This window comes from Castanea sativa, chromosome 5, assembly GCF_040712315.1.
Source record: "Castanea sativa cultivar Marrone di Chiusa Pesio chromosome 5, ASM4071231v1".
Classification (NCBI taxonomy): Eukaryota; Viridiplantae; Streptophyta; class Magnoliopsida; order Fagales; family Fagaceae; genus Castanea; species Castanea sativa.
The window spans coordinates 7,997,518-8,020,426 of NC_134017.1; the positions used below are offsets into that span (position 1 = coordinate 7,997,518).

Here is a 22,909-nt window from a genome sequence, read left to right on the forward strand (position 1 = left end):
AAATAGGAAAAAGAAACTATGCTCTTACAAGTGCCTCATTCAGGCCAAAGCATATATTTCCCCCTTGATGCAGGAGAGGTGGATACTGCTATGGCGGGGAGACTGTGAGAGAGCAAGTTCTTGGAATTTTGATACAGATGGCATATCTAAAAAATGAAATTTGAAAGTTTGACTGAGATTGCAATTCTAGTGAAGCCCGCCTAATTCACTTCTAAATTTTGAATTCTACTCAAACGGGGTTAATAGATGTTAAGATGGGTAGGGGTTATTGAGCTGATGTGGCATAAAAGCCTATGTAAGCATTTTTTTAATGAGGTGTCTTATATTTATTGGTTGGGACTACACAAAAATTTTCTTATTTATACTACTATTTAAGGGGCTTTTTTGTTTGAATTGGACATTTTGTTGGTTCAAAAATACCTCTAATATTCCTAAATTTAAGTAAAGACAAAACTGTTCCTCAAAAAAAAGGTAGAGAAAAAACTAAAGAATAGTTAGGTAAAAAAACTTATACTAAAACATTACTTACAAAATAGGAATATTCTTTATTCAGGTATTTGAAATGCTCCAACTACCTAAACTCATGTTTTCAAAAAAAAAAAAATCATTTTTTATTTTTTACCTTTAATAAGTCTTAATCACATCAACAAAAATTTTTAACCTTAGAGCATCAGCAGTGAAATGGGCAAATGGCAAATGTAAGCCCATTTTACCCACTACCGCGGAACTTGTAAAGTTTAAGGATTGCAAAAAAAATTTGCAATTGTGCTATAGTGTGATTCTAAATGTAGAATCACACTGTAGCTCAATTGTAAAAAAAATATTAATTTTTTATTTGTACATATCAGTTCTCTCTCTCCATGGTCTCTCATCTCTCTCTCCATCGCTGAACTCTTTCTCACACCAAGCCTCTCTCTTCTCTCTCATCCCCCCTCTCTCTCTCTCGCCATCGTTGCCAATTCACCCACCCATCTCCAAATCCCTTTAATCTCAGGCTGTTCTCTCTCAGTTGGTCTCTCATTTCTGGGTATTTTTTGTGGTTTCTGGTGGTGGAGATTGGCGAGTGATTTGGGTTTCTAGCGGTGGAGATCGGCGAGTTGTGTGGGTTTTTGGCGGTGGTGGGTTTGTGACTGATGTGGCCGTGGGTCAGGTGGTGCAGTGGCGGCAACGACGGTGTGGGTCGGTGGTGGGTTTCTGGTTTTGATTTTGATTTTAGATTTTGATTTGGATCGGAGATCGGTGAGTGATTTGGGTTTCTAGCGGTGGAGATCGGTGAGTTGTGTGGGTTTCTAGCGGTGGTGGGTTTGTGACTGATGTGGGTGTGGGTCAGGTGGCGTAGCAGCGGCGTGGGTCGGTGGTGGGTTTCTGGTTTTGGTTTTGGATTTTGATTTTGATTTGGATCGAAAATTGGCGAGTGATTAGCTAGATTTTGCTTAGCGGAAGTGGGTGGTGTGACTGAGAAGCTGGATGGTGGTGGTGGTGTGACTGAGAAGGTTGACAGAGGAAGAGAAATAGAGATCACAGAGAGAAGTGAGAAATATTTTTATATTATTTTAATATGTGGTATGGTAAAATAAAAGTTGGGATGTTGGTGTATTATAAAATGGTATTGTATAATTGATAAAGTGACTTTTTAAGATGGTAAAATATGATAGGATTGGCATGAGCCATTGTAGATGCTCTTAGAGGCTAGTTGTTGTTGTTGTTGTTGTTATTATTATTATTATTATTTTGTGAATATGTGAAAGAGGGGCGAGATGTCACAATAAAATTCTCAACAATCTCACTTCTCACAACTACATTAAAGTTGCCAACTAACTTGCACATGGGCCATTTAAAAAAAATAAATATATAAGAAAAAAAAGAAGTCGAGCCTAAGCGTGAAAAAATGTATTTTGTATCAAATGTTACCACGTCATTCGTATTAAATCTAATAAATAAAAAATATGTGTGCAAAAATAACTACCTATTAATATGTTCTTTATTCCACACAAAAAAAAAAAGTTAGTAGGATAGTTATTTTTTGCGACATATCTCTCATTTATTGGTATGGTAAACTCTTGTGAATTCTGTGGTGATCCTAATATTGCTGGGCATTCAGATTCTTTGTTTGAAAAAGAAAGAAAGAGAAAATAGAGAATTCACACAAAACACTGCATAAGAGAAGAGAGAGGACCTTGAGGATTCGAGTAGGCTTGAACGATTTGGTGGTAAAAAAATAAAACTTTCCGTGTGCTCAGTCTGAAAAAGAGAAAAATAGAGAGACAATAATTGAAGAGGAAAACTATTATAGCATGTTGGAGAGTTAAGAAAAGCTATAGGAACTAGGAAGTTTCATCATCATGGGAATTGCCTTTACTCGTGGGACCGGATGATTGGTCTTTGTTCCATTTTCTCTTTGCCCGTTTGGATTCAACGTTTTCACGTTGCGTTTTGAAGCCCCGCATTTTCAGTTTTTTTTTTTTTTTTTTTCAAGCCGTAGTTGTTGACTAATTTCTCATGAACAGTGCATTTGTGCACTATTCATGGACCCACAAATTTCACTTTTCAGCAATTTTTTCATTAAAAATGGGTCCCACGGCACTATTCACACATTTAAAAATTATTTTACTACAGTGTTTTTAGTTTTCAGCAATAAGTTCTATCCGCTCCTAAAAATAGAATCAAAGTTATTGGCTTTTATTATTAGTCTGAAAGGGTTTATCTTCCACTATTGCACTGCGTGTTCAGACAAAAAAAAAAAAATTTATGTTATCAATTAAATATTTAAATTTATATATAAAAAATAAATTTATTAACCAAATAATAAATAATATTATATTTGAATGAAATTTGATATGACATAAAAAGTTAGACATCTTTAATTTTGGCTAGTCAAATTTGAGGTGTTTAATAAAAAACATTATGGAACAAGTCATTGACATGATTGTCATAAATTGAATTTAGATTATACTTTTTAATTGTTAATTTTTTTTATAAGTATGCTTTTTAATTTAAGAACCAAAACCTTGGCTTTTAGAATGTGAGTGACTATATATAATTATAGTCCGATTTGGTTTTTAAAAGACCCATATAACTATAGATATTAAATCCATACATTCTCTCCTCCCTAGAGTACATATGCTGAAGAAGTGGTTGATCATTCACTTAGAATTTCCAATAGTCTACTTGGAGAGAGAGAGAGAGAGAGAGAGAGAGAGAGAGAGAGATCTTAATATGATTTAAGTTAAGAAAATTTTAAAACAAAAAAGTCATGATAAGATTAGCATGTTTACATGTGATGCAGGCATGTAGCTCTAATAGCCATCCTTAACCAATTACCAACAAAGGTTTTTCGCTTTCTATAGCCTGTGAAGCAAAAGAAAAGGAGGAGTAAAAAATTGAAAAAGCTGTCAATACTTTTTCAATTTTCGAGAAATTTTTATCTAAAAATAGATACTTATTGTGTGTCTTAAAGGCACACATTAATAAAAAAAAAAAGAAAAAAAAAAGAGTACTTTGCTAAGTGTAATGATGATATCATGTTAAAATTCTAACACCTGGTCCCTATGGCTGAATGAAATAGGACACACAATGTGACAATTCCACCATTATTATGCTCACTTTTCTTCACTTTTGTACATTAACTTTGCTTTCAAATCCCATCCAAAAAAAAAAAAAACTTTGCTTTCAAATAGTTAGTGGTGGGGTCGGACCAGTGGGGGGCCCAAAGGGCCCGGGCCCTCTGACCCTAAGAAATTTTTTTTATTAGGCCCTTCCCCTCATGAATCAACCCAGGCAGTCCAATCCAGCCCAACTGACAACAACAAACCCAAAAACTTTACAAAACAAAAATTAAAAAATCTATTAGCCCAATAGTTACAAATTAAACCCACTGCCTTAAAACACTGGATCATCGCATAGAGGAGAAAAAAAGAAGAAGAACGAGATGAAATAGAGCCGGGTTGAGAGAGAAAATGCAAAGAAGAAGAAGAGAAAAGAGACTGCAGAGACTCAGAGCACATATCATAAAGCCACAGACGTTGGAAATGAGAATAGGAATAAAAAATGTATTTAAAAGCACTTATCTTTTTTTTTTTTTTTTTTGGAGTCACTATCCTTTGGTTTAATGGTATTTGAAAAAACAAAAATACAAAATACAAGATACAAAAAATACCTTTTTCGATTATGTATTTTACTTTATTACTATCCAAATCCTTAGAATTATAGATATAAGAAAGAAAGAAAAATAATAATAATCCTCTTTCTATTCTTCTTTTTCTTTTTCTTTTTCTTTTTTTCTGATTGGCTGGATGAAAATTTAAATTACAACATTTTATCCAACTAATAAAGGGATAAGATAGCCTTCTTTTCGTGTTCCTCAACTTGAGATACAATCATACACATACACAAAAAAAAAAGAAAAAAAAAAAAAAAAGACAAAAACATTGAAGTTATTTTTTATGATGTTTATCTGAAGTGCAAGATAATGGGTAACGAAATCAAACTCACTCTCAATCATCACTCTCCAATAAATAGTTATCCAATTCCTTTATGTGGTTTCCTCATTTTTCCTTGAGATCTGTAATTGTTTCATGTTTGAATCTTTCACAATTCTAGCCACTGGCTCTCCAAGAACCAAAATATCTTCAAGTGCAACCATTGCCTAACGCCCCAAGTACTAAGACCTGAAAACAATTGTATTAGTTCATGGGCAGAAATATTCATCTAACCCGGTTACCCAAGATTAAGTAAAATAATTAAATAAAAAAATGGTTGAGAATCACATCAATCAAGATGCAATACATCAGTAATTAACTGAGATTATTTATCCAAAAAAACAATTGTCATTAGAAACATAAATACCAAAAAAAAAAAACATGAAATTGGAGAAATAAGTAGAGTATCCCTCTTACCTAGTAGTGAAATTCCGTAGAACCATAGAAACAGATTTAAGAGTTGTAAAAGGCAAAATCATCGTGGTTTTAAGTCTGGAATATGGAGTGAAATTGCTGGTTAGTGGATAAGATTTGATTTTAGGTAACTACTTGGGAATGTATTTGTATTTTGAAGTGCGATGAGGTTTTTTTTTTTATTTTTATTTTATTTTATAGTGATCCTATTTTGTAGAGTTTTTTTATTTATTTATTTTATATATATATATATAATTTTTATTTTGAAAATCTAATTTATAAGTGGATAAAGCAATTTAAAAATTAATAGGAGAGTAGTCCTATTTTTTAGGCAATGTTTTAGTAGGAGTTAGAGTTGCATTTACTAAATTGTCCTTTAGTTTTGTCTCTACTTAAACATAATGGTGTAGAGGCATTTTTGAAAAAAAAAAAAAAGGAATCCAAACAGGAGAAGCCCCTTAAATAATAGTATTTTTTATTTTGAAAATTTAATTTATAAGTCGATAAAGCAATTTAAAAATTAATAGGACAGTAGTCCTATTTTTTAGGCAATGTTTTAGTAGGAGTTAGAGTTGCATTTACGGGATTATCCTTTAGTTTTGTCTCTACTTAAACATAGGGGGTGTAGAGGCATTTTTGAAAAAAAAAAAGAGAAATCCAAACAAGGGAAGCCCTTTAAATAATAATATAAATATAGATTAAAATGTCAATTTTTTTAAAGACTTTAGGATCACAGTTGGCCTTACCATAACATGTAGTGATGAGAAGGTATTAGATGAGACGGGCGTATAAGCCCATTGTCTCACTGACAGGTGGGACCCACATTCATGGGTCCACATGCATGGGTCCCATATGTCAGTGAGACAATGGGCTTATACGCCTGTCTCACCCCAGATTTTTTCGTCATGATAAATAGTAAGTACTAGTAAATTAAAAATAAATCTAATAACACCAAAATTTTTATCCCCTTTGTACCATCAATATTAGCTAATTGTAGGTATCTTAAAGCATGCTTCTCCATCAAGTTGAGTTGACAATCAAATCAAAATCACAAATGAAAAATATTCCTTTTTATGCACCTTCAAGGAAGCTTTCCTTCATCAAATTCCATATGATGTGGAATTGGAAATATATTATCGTTTGAAAAAGGTAGCATGAATCATATATGGTATAAAGTGCTAAATTATTGTAAGATAGGACTATGAATAAGAAGTTTATTATAAAATTAATTAGGCTAAAAACCTCACTCTCTTTTATGGAAAATGATAATCTCTATTTAAAATCAATCTATTTCATAATTTAAATTAAATTTTACAGATTTAAAGTATATGAATTTCAAGTTATTTAAAATTTTAAAGGAAGATATTTTATCATTATTAAATTCAAAAAATAGAAATCATAACCATAAAATTGATAAAATGAAGAGAATACTATTAGGAGACACATTAATATTCAATGGACTTAAATAAATTTTTTCCTCTAGACAAACATAAATAAAAAATTAGCTCAGCATCCACTAAGTTAAAACTATGATTTACTCTTTTTTTTTTTTTTTTTTTCCATCTAATCTTTTGACTTTCTTCGCAAGGGTTTTAGGTTGAAGAGAAATTATTGTATACTCCTTCCTCTCACATGAATAGTGGGTCCTACTAATTAAATTCATGATGAGACCTATCATTTATGTGAGAGAGGGGAGTACGCATTTATGGTACTCTAGGAGTACTTAATAATTTTCCTAGGTTCAAATTCCGAAACAACCTCATGAATAGAATCCTCTACATTTTAGTAAGTGGCTCATTAACTAATTATTAATACAATTTGATAAGATTTATAAAATATTTTATCTATTTTGCATAAAATTTTCAATTAATTCCAGGATATACTACTAGTAGTGTTTTAAAATAGTTTACTCAACTAAACTGCCAAGGAGCCAGTATATGGTGCACCCGGCATATATGCCGGGTACAACATATAATTTTCGACTGCCAAGAGCAAGTATTTTCAACGGAAACCTTCAAATCTTTCTTCCCTCGTTATAACTATTGAAACTATATTAAAAAAAAAAAAACAATGTTTACTCAAATGGACACTTATAAAAACGCCACTAATCTACTTCTTCTAAAAAAAAAACCACTAATCTACTATTAATTGTCACATAAACCACCTAATCCACCGTCAAATATTCAAAATGGCACGTATACCCATTCTGTTAGTCTAAAATTACCGCCAAAAAAAGAAATTTAGTACGGAGTAGCTCTATTTCCACTCTTTCATTTTCCGTTATTTCCAGAGCTCAAAGAGATCAGTTTGATCCTTTAATTTTCAATCGTACACTCATACAGAAATTATTGGTATTAATTTTTTATACAATCTTTTCATTTTTGTATATTTTAAAATAAAAATTTTGGTAGAATTATTTTTATTTTTTTACGTTACATTTGGTTACTTAGAAAACCATCTTGTGGCTGAAATAAAATCAAAAAAAGTTTAGAGGGTCAGTTTTGCATTTTCACCTAAAGTAAGTGCTTTAACGTGGCAACACCATAACCTCACATGAAAATGGATGGTTCACTTGTTCAGCAATTTATAGAAACTTTTCTTAAATTTTTTTCTTACTTTTCTGTTGAAGATTCTTTTTTAGATGAACAAAAGGCAGTTGAAGACATTATTACTGATTTTAGATATAACCGTTTTTACAAAATTAGCAATAAACTAAAGGAAATGCTGACGAATGCCCGAAGGGCATTGGTTAATAATTCATTTAAAGAAAGTTTTTATATGAAAATGAAATAAAGTAATTAATATTTTGACAGTTTTTTTCATTTTCCATAAAAGTGGTATTAAAACTTTCCTAAAAAGAATTGTTAACCAATGCCTTAAGAGCATTCGTTAGCATGACCCATAAACTAATAATAACTGAAAATTGAAATGTAATATAAAATTCAATGGAAACTATATGAGGGTTTCAATAAGTTCATTAATGACTTTTTCCCCCTCTAAGCACCAATGAGATTTCTCAATACATTCAATAAAACACTTAAAATTGAAAATCTATCAAAAAGCACGATGACATGTTCTACAATTTATTAGGGTGATGCTTTTTCTTTTTCTTTTTTTCAAAAATATTCCTTGGAGTAACATATAGATGAAAGATGATTTAATTACACCTTAAATGGATCACAATTCTGTTACATATTAGCGTAAATTCTCATTAATAGGATCAATTACAAATATTTGTAATAAAAATTTAAATTTCTAAGGCTATGTAGCATCTTAAATTTTAAGGTAAAATACATTTTACACTCTCAAAGTCTAGGGTCACTTTTAAATCGATTCATTAGCTTTAAAAACTTCTAATTTACACCATTTACCATTACAATGATATCAATGTGTCAATTTCATCATAGTCCGTCACATATTTGTGGTTAACCCACCTAAAACAATATTGTGTTATATTTTCCTATTCAAAGTGATATCTTATCTTTTTTTGAGTGTATTAATGACAAGATTCAAATGAAAGTTGATAAAAATAGCAAATTGATATTATTTCAATAATTGATTGTGTAAATTATAAATTTATTTAATATATTTGGTGTATTACACCTTCTTCTCATATAAAAGATTGAATCCATATTAAGAATCACATTTATTTTAGAAAGAGGTGTAATATTCCATATTTAGGAAATAATTTCTCATGCAAATTGCATACTTTATAATTAATCAACCAATTTGAAGGCAATCTTAAATTAAGTTGTGTGAATGGCATTTTAGCATATCTTTTAAGATCAACATTTGCCCTTACCACATGAATTGGCGTATTTATGACCTTATGCCAATCACAAATAAAATCATTTGAAATCTTGAATCTTGTTGATCAAACATTGCATTACATATCCATGTTTGTAAATATAATGGGTGCATACAGGGCATCTTTAATTTTAGCCATTTGAATTTGATGGGGTAAAATAAATAAAAAAATTATCAAGCAAGTCATTGACATAATTACCATGAATTGAAATCATGCTTTTCAATTTAAGAACCAAACCCTTGGTTTTTTGAATTTGTGATCATATTTAAGTATAATCCGAATTGGTTTTCAAAAGACCGTTAAAACTTTAGATATTAAACTCATACATTCTCTCCTCCCTAACATATATATGCTAAATACGTGGATAATATTTCACTTTATAATGCACAATGGTTTACTTCAAAAGTAAAAAAAAAAAAAGGGACATCTTCACATGATTTAGGTAAAGAAATTCTTTAAACAAAAAAAAAAGTCATGATAATATAAGCAATGCTTACATATGGTGCAGCTCTAATAGCCATCCTTATCCGATGAAGTTAATGAGCCAATTAGCAACATAGGTCTTGGCTTTCTATATAGTCTACAAAGCAAAAGAAAAGAGGAGGAAAAAAGAGTACTTTGCTCAGTGATTAGATGATATGATGTTATAATTTCAACACCTGGTCCTATGGCTGCATGAAATAGGTCACACCATGTGAGTCATCCACCATTATTGTGCTCACTTTTCTTGACTTTTGTGAATAATAATTTACTATTCAACTATGCTTTTAAATGGCTAGTGGCACTTGGAAATGCTTAAGAGATAAGTAAGAAGAGGATAATTGAAGGTCTGTCGCTATCTACCTAGAAGAAAATATTGAGTAACACGTGTGGAATTATTTACCAGCCAAATTTATTTATTTTATTTACTTGATAGTCACATTTTTCGTTTTAGGTTTGGCATGTTAGGCTTGGCATTTCCATGGGATCTTTGAGAAAAGATCCAGACTCGTAGTTTTTAATCATCCACAAAATATTAACCAGACCCTAAATTGTATTATCTTTAAAATAATATAAATAAACATAAATTTGCATTACTTACTCGGCTTGTCTAAGCCCAAATCACTATCCCAGACACAGTTAAGTCTCAATTGCACAAGAAGTTTGGCCCAACAACCTTGCAAGGGAGCATTTTAAAAATTAGAAGGAACATGTAAGGCCCTTCTAACATTTAATTGAAGTTGGGCCCATGGGCCAACAACATATCTCTCTCTCTCTCTTCAATCCCCGACTACATGGTAGAAGACAGAATTAATAATTGTTTTTTAACCATTAAACCGTAACATTACAAATTTACTATGTAATTATCCTAAATTGATAGGTACTTTGTAGGAGTCTGTTGCACTTTTTGAGTTCCAAAAAAGAGTGAGTTTGAGGTGATATATATATATATAAATGGAAAAGGGGAGACTTTAAATTTTTTCTCATCATAAAGGAAATTAGTTACATCATTAAGCTACTACTTACAAGACTCTTGGTAATATACTAATATATTGATAATTGAGAGTAGGGAGATTTGAATCTTAGATGTCTTTGTTAAAAATAAAAGAAGGTATCATTTTTGGCCTTACCATCACCTATTAAAATGTCTCTTTTTTGAGACTTTAGGATCACTTTTCGCCTTACCATCACATTTTATGGTAAATACTAGTGAATGAAAAATAAATCTAATGATACCAAATTTTTTTATAATTTTGTCATAATTTCTTAGGTGACTTGTTGTGGTTTTTTTTTTTTTTTTTTGATAAGATGACTTGTTGTGGTTAATGTATAATAAAAGTAATAATAGTGCTAGGTTAAAGAGAAAGTAACATTCTTATAAAAAAAAAAAAAAAAGTAAAAGTAATCTTATTTCAATCACTACAAAAAAAAAAAAAATCTTTCAAAAAAAAAAGTTATAAAAACATTTGTAAAAACTTTTATAAGCATGAGAAATTTACACAACACACAAGTCAAAATGGAATTTTACTGTTAATGAATAAACGAAATTTGATAGAAAGACAAGTCCAAACGCCACGACCATGATGACAACGATGATGATTCCATCGTCAAGATTGACCCTAGCTCCGCTACAACTTTCAACTCTCAATTTTCTGAATTTTCATTTCTATTTCTTGGTTATTTTTGCTAACCTAGTTGAGAGAATTCATGATTACTTGTATTAAATTGTGTTTCTTTGGTTACCCAGTTCTTAGGGCCCGTTTGGTAGCAGTGTTTAAGTATTGCTGTTCAGTTTTCAGTGTTATGAAAATACGAGTTTGAGTGTTATAGAAATATGTGTTAGAAGTATTGTTATTATTTAAACGTTGAAAACTATTGTTTAAACAACGGTATCAAACATAGCCTAGTTTCTTGTTTACTTGCTATTGGTGGTTTAAAGATCATGTCTTTGTCAGTAGTACTAGCCTTTTGTAGTGTTGGGGGATTCTTGGTTGTTCTTAATTTTTAATTTTTTGTTTAGCGATAATTTGGGAATTCGAGCTCCCACAGTTGGCAAATGTGTTTAAGGAACTTAGTATAACAACAACAAGAAGCATTAGTCTCAAATTTTGGGGTCAACTATGGATCCTTACCACAATAAACCAAGTTAGATATACAATTGGGGATACCCCATTGAAGTGGTGGATGAGAACTTTTACTCAATAGAGAAAACTGAAAAACTGAAGGAAAGAAGAAGAAATTCATTTTAGTAGCGGTCTTAGCAAATGAGAAATTTTACCCAATATAGAGTTTCAAGTTGATAGACCATGACATGTCATTCTATTTCAAACCATTAGAATAATAGGTAAATTATTAGGTTCACCATTTTCTAATAATTTAAACTTTTGGAACAACTAATAGTTCATCATAGTATTAAAGTAAGTGGTCTTGAGTTCAAATCTTATCTCTACTTTACCTCCCATTTAAGAAAGTTAAAAATCACTTGTGTTGAATCCTAAATTTTTTTTACTCCTAAAATTGTTGAAGCCTCATATTTATCAAGTGAGGTTACTTATTTGTGCCTTCCATGATTGTAGATCACTAAAATTGATTGAAAATTTTTATTTGTGAAAGCCATCTATATCCACATTGTTATTTATGGGCATAGGCATGTCTGTAGGATGTATATCAATTAATTGATATACTCTAAATATATTATGTTCGCTACTGTTGAGAGTGGACTAGTGGCCTTAGATCCTGGGTTCGAGTCCTTTCCCCACTAGGGAAGTGGTGCTGCCCCTTATACTTCATAAAAATGAGGTCTTGCTCGGAGACGGTTAAGGGGTGCCACAATCCCCTCCTAACCATTTTTCTTTTCACCAAAAAAAAAAATGCTATGTTTTTCTGTCAATTAACACTTTTGACATTTTTTTAGTTATCTGCAACTCACTTCTTGGAATTATACAGCTTACATCTATGTTTATTTGGCTCTCAATAATTTCTTTACTCTTATTCTCTTCTTCCATTTGCTTCCTTTGTATCATTTTATATCTAAATCTGTTCATAATTGAGCTTGAGATAGGATACTTCTTTTGGGTATACATTTTCTTCAAGTAGTATTCAGCATTGACACCATCGTGAAACCTCTTCTGCTAGCAATGACCTAAAATGTTTCCTGCAACTTGAACTTCTTCATTTTCACTCAGTTCTTTGGTGAGTTTTGATTTCTTTGTGCCTTTTATGGTTACCCCCCCCCCTGGCACGGCTTTTCTCTCTTTTATTTCTCTTTTTCTAATAATTTGTTTCTTTCACATAACCTAGAGTTGTGAAATTTTTGCATCACAATGATTTATATATTGGTTTCGAACATTTCAAACAAAATAGCTATCTTGGTCTCACAATTGCACCCAAGTTCTTTGAAAGTCAAAGGATTATGTCATGCAATCATTCCTTTGCTGCGTTTCACTTCCATTAAAGAATTGATGATTGTTACAAACTAGGAAATTTTTTTATGTGTAATGTAGTTTATGTGATTTGTTGCATTGCAAATCCAAAAGGTATAGCAAATGCCTAGAAATCGTTGATAGGACAGGAAGAGAAAGCTTGTTGTGTTCTTTGAAAGAGAGAAAAAGGAAAAGAAAGAGGCGGGGGATTTTCAAAGGTAGTTGAAGCTTTTTTTTTTTTTTTGGTAGATGAACAAAGGGCAGTTGAAGACATTATTAATGATTTTAGATGTAACCATTTTTAAAAATGAATAATAATAAATGAAGATTGAAAATGTAATCTAAAAAAATTTAGTGGGAACCCCGTCTTCAAAATTCATGACTTTGCGAATGGATTTGCATCATGAGGTATATGAGGGTTTCAATAAGTTCACAAATGACTTATAAATTCTCTAAGCACTAATGAGATTTCTCAATACATTACCAAGTGTTGTGAATTCTCTACAACTGTTTGTGTTCCTTGGCTGAAACCAAAATGATCATGTTATGCAGCATAGCAATAATTCACTACTATACGCTAGAAAAGACTAGGTGGTTTTGCCTTAGATCCTTTTAAATTGGAACTAATTATGCAATTTTCATCATTCCATTAAAAAACAAGAGAAGCTATTCTAAACTTTATTTATCTTCTTATTATTACCATTCTAACCCATTTGAGCAAAGTTTTTCTATTGGAAATTTATATAAATTGACTCAAAAGACGCATATCTTGTTGATGCACAACAAAAAATGTATACAATAGTTACTCGGCTAGAGCCAATAAATGGTCAAGTCTTTTTTTTTTGGTTGAGAAACCAGACAAGAAGCCTGGGTTTTTATTGAATAAGAACAAGAACTTAATGAACATCAAATAACAAGAAGGAGGCAATATCCTTGGGTGGATCGTTGAGCCACAACTGGGAACCCTGACTGCCTATAGCTTTTTTCACTAAAGCATCGGCAACACAGTTACAAGAACGACTAGCATGATTGAAAACAGAGGACTGAAAAACCATAGCTTGACAGCGAATGTCTTCAACGACTACTCCATAGGTTGATAATCCAGCACTACTTTGATTTAAAGCATTGATAACCACGGCTGAATCCCCTTCAAAAATTATTCTCTGCAGACCAATCTCAGCAGCAAATTCGACAGCTTTTCAACACGCTAAGGCTTCCATATCAGCAACGGTATGAGACAGCAGCACAGAGATAGAAAACGCGCCAACAAATTCACCTCTCCAGTCTCTAACAACTACTCCAATTCCAGCCAAATTTGTAGCTCTGAATATTGCAGCATCAAAGTTGACTTTGTGCTGGTTTAGCTCTAGAGGACGCCATTGTTGCAGGATGGGGGAGGGAGCGGGCCACCACCGGGTCCAATTCTTGAGTAGCCAAGAAATCTTGCAGCAAGTTACCCGCCAACGAGATGATATGAGCCGAAGGGTGCACTGGTCGGCCAAAATGGATAGCGTTTCTCCGATTCCACAAGAACCAAGCTGATATAGCAAACACCTCCTTTCTGTAATCTTCTTGAACCTGCAAAAACCGAGAGACTAAGTCACAAAAATTCAGGGGTTGGGGGGCACTCGATTGGTGGTAGCATTGGACTAAGCTCCAAGTATTCTCAACATCCTTGCGAGACCAAATGGCATGCAACAGATCTTTTGGGCAGAGTTGGCAAAGTTCACACTTATCACAGGACGTAATCTGCCGCCAAATAAAATGTTTAATCTTGTTAGGAACCGTAGCCTCCAAACTCCCATCCAAAAATGTTTTTGAGTATCCATATTCGAGCTTCCTGCTTAACTGACAGCATCAAGACAAGGAACTTATAGGCGCTGCTTGTGGTGAACAAACCCGATGGGAGTAAGCCCAAGCAATTTTATCTGGAGGGCAGTGACGACTCAACAGACTACCCAGGATGGTAGAAGCTTCATAAGGGGAAGAAAAGCTGGTCTCAAGCAATTTTAAATGGTCAAGTCAATTGCTCTTATTTGCTTTAACAGGAATTTACACACAAACAAATCTCTTATGTAATGTCTTAAAATGTCAATGAATGCACACAGACATATGCCCAAGGCTTAAATAAGTCAAAAAAGGGATAAAGATAACATTTTTTCTGGTTTGGTTTTTAGATACAATAATGTCAGAATGGTTGGCTATTAGAAGAGTCCAAAAATATCTATAAGATTAGAAAGCAAGAGTAGCCAGGGCCCATAGATCTGCAATGACTCTCTAATGCACAACATACATAACCACTAGTGTTCACCAACTTCCATGCACTTGTGGTCTTCAATCAGCACAAAAATTTGTCAAGGGACTTTCTTTCTCAAAAAGAGGTCCTCCACTCTAGATATTGTTGAAATAAGTCTGCAAAAATCAAGCTGTATAGCCTCAGTTAATGCTGTTTGCACAGCCAGGCATCTAGCTACATGCCATTTGGTTGCATATGGAAGAACTGCAACAGCTTGCCATCACATGATTTGGCTTAATAGCCAAAACCACCCCATCCACACCATCTCTGCTAGTGTCCCTCAATTGTCAACAACATCCACAGCCCTCCAGAACTGGATACACTTGCCTTGGTACTTTCCTGCAGTCACTCTGATCTGCCTGATGTGCAATACAGGCTTATGTATACCTGCAATACAAAGCATTATCACTTCTTAAGCACACTCTTTTGCACCCTTTAACATCAATCTATACAAATTTGGATCCTCCATCCATTGAGCCAACCAGTGCTTCAAAGAGCAAGGAGAAATTAACTCAGTTCCAAGGCTCAAATCTAATCCAAACAAGATAGCATGAGCACTTAAGGGATAAAAGATCCAAGTTTTCCTCTTCCTCATTGCATAAGACACACTGTCACTCACTATGTTTCGTTTCACTATTTTGATTTGATGAGTAAGTCCTCATGTGTTCCACATAAAAATTATTAACTTCAAAGGAAGCTTCAATCCCCACAAAAATGTCTCCTATAACCTAAGTTCCCTTACTTTCAATGGTAGCTTATTTTGACCTTATATCATTGAGGCCATGTCAGCTTATCAATAGCTCCTTACCTTGAGATAGGGGTGACTAAAATTTGACCAGACACCTCAAGAGAGTATCACTCCCTAACCTGGTGCTGTTTCCAAGTCAAAGTGTCAAGATAACTTTAAATTCCTATTAACAGATGCAGATTGTTTTGAATGACAAAAAAATATAAGATTTTCAAAAAATGAATGACAATGATTATGAAAGCTTAACATCTTTCCACTATGATTATGATACATCCTTCTAAATAATAAACCCAACGGGAATAATATGAGAAAACTTTAATTCTAGATGTAATACAGCAATGATAGCAAGTAAAACAGGAGGGCTTACCAATCTAAGCCCTAAGCAGGCTACCTTCTACAACTTTCAACCTTGTCAACACAATTGTTTGCCTTCTCCAGTCTGATTACTGAAAAGATGAATATGTCTCAGATGATATGCTTAGTAATATATAATCTAGTTTGTTGTATGGTCAGGTTCTCTACTGTCTATTGCTGTCCTTTTAATTTAAATTCTAGTCAAGTCTCTTTGCTGGGTATAATCCAATTAAGGTACGATTTGGAGATAGGACTTTTGGTTTGTGTCAGCTCTGCCTGGTCTGGTAATGATCTAAAATGGGTATGGACAACCTTAAGCCAATAATTTGATTCAGAGTGAAAGTTATAGAAAGGTGGAAAAACTTTCAAGTACATTAAGAGGCAAAAGCACAAAAATCTTTTGGTAAAAACTTTTAAAATGTGAATTTTACATAATTCATGTCGTAGCAACGTTCTTTTAAACTCGATCAAGGTCTCATCAATGCTTCTACACAAGCAATACATAGGTGATAGGACAATGGTGTGAATGATGATTTCCTTACATTCCAGAACAAAAGCTACACATATCTGAGGCCATTTAGTACTACTTACTATTCCATATTCTATTATCATAAATCACTAATTCATCATGGCATGTCTAACAATTGAGCAATATATAGTCATTCAAAACATGTTGTGGTGACAGATAAATCAAAATTAAATGCTTTTAGCATAAAAGATTGTCTCCGGTGAGAGCTTTTTATTTAGTTGTTTATCACACACCTGTTTACATATGGGTACAAGCTTAGCTTCCTAATTATGCTAGCTTAAGAAAATTACCAAAACCACTACTGATGTAGATATAGATCCTTTTCAGTTGACCTACAAATCAATTATGAAGAATGTAGATGATATAGATCCTTTTCAGTTGAACCACGAATCACATTAACATCCTACTTTGAAAAAATAAGAATTTCAGAGCAGAGCAGAATATTTATATAAATCATTTGGACTCTTTTAAACAGAACAGAGCATTTTCTTTGGCTGACAGTTAGTAAACAACTGCATAAAACCTTCAAGAAAGCAAGATGCTACATCTAGCTAGACTAATCATTGTGATTGTGATCTATACAAAACTTTAATTAAGAAGAAAAACAGTGACTTACGGGCAGTCAACAGAAAAAAGTTGATTAAGAAAAAAGACAAGGAGTTCAACAATCTTCAATGATGCCCCTTTTTGGAGTAAGTGCGAATAACGAAGATAAGCAATATACTATTTAGAATTTAAATCAAATCAAACTAAAGTACAAATATATACCAAAAGATAAAACAAATATGAATTAATTTGGATTCATTGACTCACAGAGTATTTGAAATTCCTGCTAATCACTGATCCCCTCACCACATTCGAAGTACTCCTCACAATCCGAGTCACCATGTAGCCTTTCAATCCTGTTTCGGTGTGCCACATCATTACAACTTCCTTCTCCACTAGGTCCAATCCCATTGTAATAGTCACGAGTTTGCTTTGCTTTGTTATCTTTTGCAACCACTTCTGAATTGTCGAAATTATGATGGAGAATATCCAAGTCCTCATAAGGAATGATGCTGGTGTTGCTACTCTGAGCCATAGTTCGGTTGAGTTCTTCTATGTCTTTCTTGTATACCATTCGGAACCCGCATTTCTTCACCTCCAATCTTGAATCATTGATTTCAATTTTAATGCCAATTTGACTCAATTCATTTGCTTCACATTCGTTCAGTAATTTTATGTCCTTCTCGTTGTAGTATTGAGGAAGCAAATAACATAGCCAAATATGATCTGAAAATAAATCAGCATATGTGAAAAGAAAGTCTGCTACAGAAGACATTACTTCTCCATTTGCTATGAACTGACAAGTTACTTCAATATTGCAAAGAGAAGAAAATGCAACGCAAACAGCAATCCCCATCCAGTCATCACACAAATGAGAAGAAGGTTCTTTTATATTCACTTCAGCCCCAATACTTTGATGGATAAACCACTTCGGAATTACAATTCCAGAAATAATCATGTCATATCTCCAATTGTAATCTTGATCGTCATATCTATGGGGACGAATGAGTCCCTAAAACATAAAAAGCAAGTTGTTTATAACACAGAGAGAGAGAGAGAGAGAGAGAGAGAGAGAGAGAGAGAGAGAGAGACCTGATGGTGATTTCTTATCAGAGCCAAAAAGATGTCAATGAAATCTTGATTGTCAGCCAGTTGATTGCAATTTGAAAGATAAAGCTCTCCCTTACAAAAAAAATTAGGTTTTTGGAGATCTGGTACCATTTCCAGTGAGGTACAACCATGTCCACAAATTGCTACGATATCTACTGGAAGCTTTGGCAATGATCGAAGACTCGTGCAATTATTCAAATGCATCATTTCCAACTTACATAGTTGACTGATGCTATCAGGAAGGCAAACAAAACTATTCTCACTTAGATCTATTTCTTCTAAAGAGAATAAGCAACCAATATCATTAGGGATTTCCCTGAGATTGCAGTCTTGTAGATTCAATTCAGTCAAAGAACACAAACTCGATAGAGAGGACAACCCCACGGGATCTGCAATTTTTGGCCTTGAAGAAAAAGGGAGGAGATCATACCAAGATGTAGAGTTAAATGATGATAACCCCTTACATCCATTGAAAGATAGCACTTTAAGATTTTTTAAGAGACCAATGGAAGAAGGCACCTCTTTTATTGCAGTTCCACTCACATCCAGCTCCTCTACACTTTCAGCGTTACCCACATTCTCAGGCAATCTATCAAGTCTTGAGCATCCCGAAATATTCACGTCTTTAAGCAACTTAAAATTAAAAATGACGCTTGGTAGACACGTAAGACTTTTACAATCTCTTACGTCCAATAAAACAAGGCTGGTCAAATGCCCAATTGATGTTGGTAGTTTAGTAATAGCAGTTCCACCCAAATAAAGCTTCAATACTCGTTGCATGTTTTCTCCAAATTCTGGAATCTTTTTTAGTTTTGAGCAACCAGAAAGAATAAGATCCTCAAGAAACTCCATTTCGAACTTGCTTGGAAGAGTTTTGACATTGACATTTACACAACCTTTTAGATTGAGACGAGTAAGTCTATTATGAACCCAAGTTGAAGGGTGGATCTCATGTAAATTTAAACAATCTTCAAGAACCATTTCCTCAAGATTTGGGACTTTGATCAAATCAGGGGTCTGTTTAAGGTTTGTAGACCCATTCATTTGGATGATTTTCAACTTCTCAAAAGACTATTAAAAGCAAAAAAAAAAAAAAAAAAAAAAAAAAAAGAACAATTAGCTTCAACAAATACCTACAATTTAATGGAACTTAAATATAAACAAGTACAAGGATGCTTAAATTACCTTTGCTCCTTTCCAAAGTTGTTCAATGCGGCTACCACACATGTAAAGTTCAACAAGCTCACTTGATTGGAAATTCAATGGCAAAGATTTTGAAGGGTACCCACTCCACTCAAGAAATCTTAAGCTAATAGGAAGATGTTTGGGTTCGTGGAGAAGTTGAACATTACTAATTCTGAGCAATTTAAGATGATGCATCTTTGAAAATGAATCAGGATTCCAATATGCCTCTTTTGATTCAGGCAACTTTAGGACTATGCCTTGAATTGCTTCTGTTCCCTAATAATCATGAACAAAAGGGATTAGAGAATTGCAAAATGTATGACTACCAAAGCTACTATAATTTGAACATAAATAATATAATAGGGTAGGTGCTCAAGTTTTTATATAACCTCTTACCGTATTATTTGTTAGTACATTGTTAATGTCTTCAAATAACCACAAAATGCTACGTTTTCCAGGCTCTTCAGGGCATTCTTCATGAATTATTTTCCTAGCCATGTCTTGTAGTAAATCATGCATCCACACGTTAGAGGCTTCTATTTTTATGAGAGATTTATCAACTAGAACCTCTAATCCAACATCAGGGTAAAGGCCAAAATAATTTAGTTTCTCTACAACACTATTTTTTTCGTCATGGTTAAAGAAAAATGCAATATATAGGAATATTTTTTTCTCCGTTTCGTGTAGTCCATCATAACTTATTTTAAGTGCTTGGAGAATTGCACATTCAGGATATTCTTTTATCCTAATTAATGTACTTTTCCATTGATTGATGCTTCTACTGAACAAAAAGGAACCCAAAATCTCAATTGCTAAAGGAAGGCCTTTGGTATATTGTACAACATCTTTGGATAGCTCTAGATAATCTTTGGGAGGATGGCCGTTTTTAAAAGCTTTTAAACTCAAAAGATGAAGAGCTTCATCATCACTCAATCCTTCAGCTTCGAATATTTCATCTACTTCAAGTATACGCAGTAAATGTTTGTCCCTTGTTGTTATGATAACTCTACTACCAGAACCAAACCAATTATGCTTCCCAACTAACTTTTTCAACTGGTCTAATTGATTTATATCATCCAGAACGATAAGAATTCTTTTATGACGTAATCTATTCTTTATCACAAAAACTCCCTCGTCAACATCTTGTATACTTATACTTTCATTTAATATTTTTCTAATAAGTTGTTGTTGCAATGGAATTAAACCATCTTTTTCACAAACCTCCCTAACATTAGGGAGAAAGCAACAACCTTCAAACTTGTTTGAAACCATACGAAAAACAACTCTAGCAAGAGTTGTTTTACCTATTCCCCCCATCCCCCAAACCCCTATAATGCGAACATCATCAGACCCTATAACCAAACATGACTCCAATTCCTTCACTCGAGATTCTATTCCTACTAGGTCTTCAGTATCTTCTAAGAATTCATAACTCAATTTTTGCCATAACTCCCCCACAATATTTTGGATAAGTTGTGCCTCAGACCTGCAATGAAGAGAGAATGATATCTAGTGAGTACCACGCACAAATAGGACCAAAAAAGAAAGTAGACATACAATGTTCTATTATGTTGGTTAAACCAAGAAAAAGTAAATAACTTGGTGCAAGAGAAATTTGAAAGAAATACAAGATGTAAATTAGTAAGATCAAGTAAAAATAAAAAAGAAGTGTGAACATCTTTGTTGCTTTACTTAAAGTTCAAAACAAGGCTTAAGATAAGAAGAGTATTTATTTGAAGTTTGAACATCTAAAAGCAAGTAATATGTCAAATTGGATTACCTATCCTGTAGGTGCCACCCTTTGAGATTTGCCACTTCTTCTAAAGCAACTTTCCATGTTTGCACTTTCTCTATATTGTCCTTGAAACGTTCTTCATGTTTAAAAAAGGCTTGGGCAAAGGCACCCGTTTGTTTTCGTACATCAGATGGATCCACATCATAAAATATTGGCAAAACAGTCGTGATCGTCTCTTTTAGGCATCCAATTATCTTTGTAAGTTCATCCAAGCACCATGTTGATGACGCAAAGTTTCTTGAGAGAATGACAATTGCAAATCTCGATTCTTTTATTGCTTTCAAGAGCTCCGGTGAAATAGATTTTCCTATCTCAAGATTTTCCTCGTCTCTAAAGGTAACTATGCCCCTTTGTTTCAAAGCAACATATAGATGGTCTGTAAAACTAGTGCGGGTGTCCTCACCTCTAAAACTAAGAAAGACATCATATTTCCACCGAGGTGTTGAAGATGAAAATGATGACGAAGAGCAGGCCTTCTGAGAGCTAATGGAAGACATTGGAAATATGTTGGCGGCAAGTATTGAACTACAATAAAGAAAAATAAATAAATAAATAAATAAAAGAGGTAGTTTTCAATTAAAATTGACAGAAAAAGTAAAAGAAAAAAAATTAGAGAAAAAAGGAAATATTTGATATGGATGTTTTATTTTAAGGAGGGAGTGAAAGGATAGAAAAAAGAGATGGACGTGTATAAATTGAAACCTTATGGATTTGAGAAATGAATTTGCAGTAGTGATTGTAAAGCTCAAAAATATCTTAGAAACAACACATGATTCAATTCCTATTATATAATTTCTTTTTTAATAAAGGAATGACTATTATTTTTTCTTTTGTTTGAGTATGTGAAAGAGAGACGAAAGACATTAATAAAATAAACTAAGGTCACAACAATCTTTCAACTACGCTCAATTTGCTAATTACCTCGCACCATTTAATTTAATTTTTTTTAAATAATAAGACGAAAAAAAACAAGCTATTGGCAACGATCCTAGCCTTACTGGGCATTCACACATCCTCTGTTTTCAGTGAAGTCAACATTTTTTGTTTGTTTATTTTTTATACAAAGTAGATAACTCACGTTATTATGATTATTATTTATGCAGAAATTTATTTAACTAACGTTAAATTATTACAAAAGCATCCTCTGTGTTTGTAATTTAACAATCACAGTTCGTAAAAGACCAGACAAATTCAGATACTATAAAACAAAAGGTCAAAACCCAGTACAAAAAAATCTGTATGTTCCTCCTCCCCTTTCCCTCTGCTTTCTCATCATCTAAAAGAGAAATCGAAACATATAGATAAATATAAAATGAATGAAAGATAGAAATAAAACAGAGAATTCACACAAAACATTGCATAAGAGAAGAGATAGGACCTTGAGGATGCGAGTAGGCTTGAACGATTTGGTGGTAGAAAAAACTTTGTGTGTGCTCAGTTTGAGAGAGAAAAAAATAGAGTGACAATAATTGAAGAGAAACACTATTATAGTTAAAGTTGGAGAGTCAAGGAAAGTTGTATGAACTAGGAAGCTTCGTCATTGGAATTGCTTTTACTCGTGGGACCGAATAATTCATCTTTTTGTTTTTAGTTTATTGGCTTTTGTTTTTTAGTTGGAAGATTCCTCTCCATTATGTTCAATAGTCTACAAAGCAAACGAAAAGAGGAGTAAAATACGAAGAAGAGTACTTTGCCCATGTGAGTCATCCACCATTATTAAACTCACTTTTCTTGACTTCTGTAT

At 33.1% G+C, this 22,909-nt stretch overlaps 1 protein-coding gene and 1 pseudogene across 1 annotated transcript; both read right to left on the minus strand.

Annotated features, from left to right (window-relative positions):
- Window positions 1–14,040: 14,040 nt before the first annotated feature.
- The window catches only part of LOC142637395 (TMV resistance protein N-like), a 38,991-nt pseudogene continuing 30,122 nt past the window's right edge, over window positions 14,041–22,909 (minus strand).
- LOC142637391 (TMV resistance protein N-like) lies at window positions 14,174–22,666 on the minus strand. Its single transcript, XM_075811669.1, has 7 exons — window positions 22,544–22,666; window positions 21,151–21,690; window positions 19,767–20,856; window positions 19,371–19,646; window positions 18,168–19,256; window positions 17,343–18,087; window positions 14,174–15,285 (listed from the first exon to the last, which is right to left on the minus strand). Exons 2-6 carry the CDS (start codon window positions 21,660–21,662, stop codon window positions 17,362–17,364), a joined length of 3,693 nt encoding a protein of 1,230 aa, XP_075667784.1. The 5' UTR covers window positions 21,663–21,690; window positions 22,544–22,666; the 3' UTR covers window positions 14,174–15,285; window positions 17,343–17,361.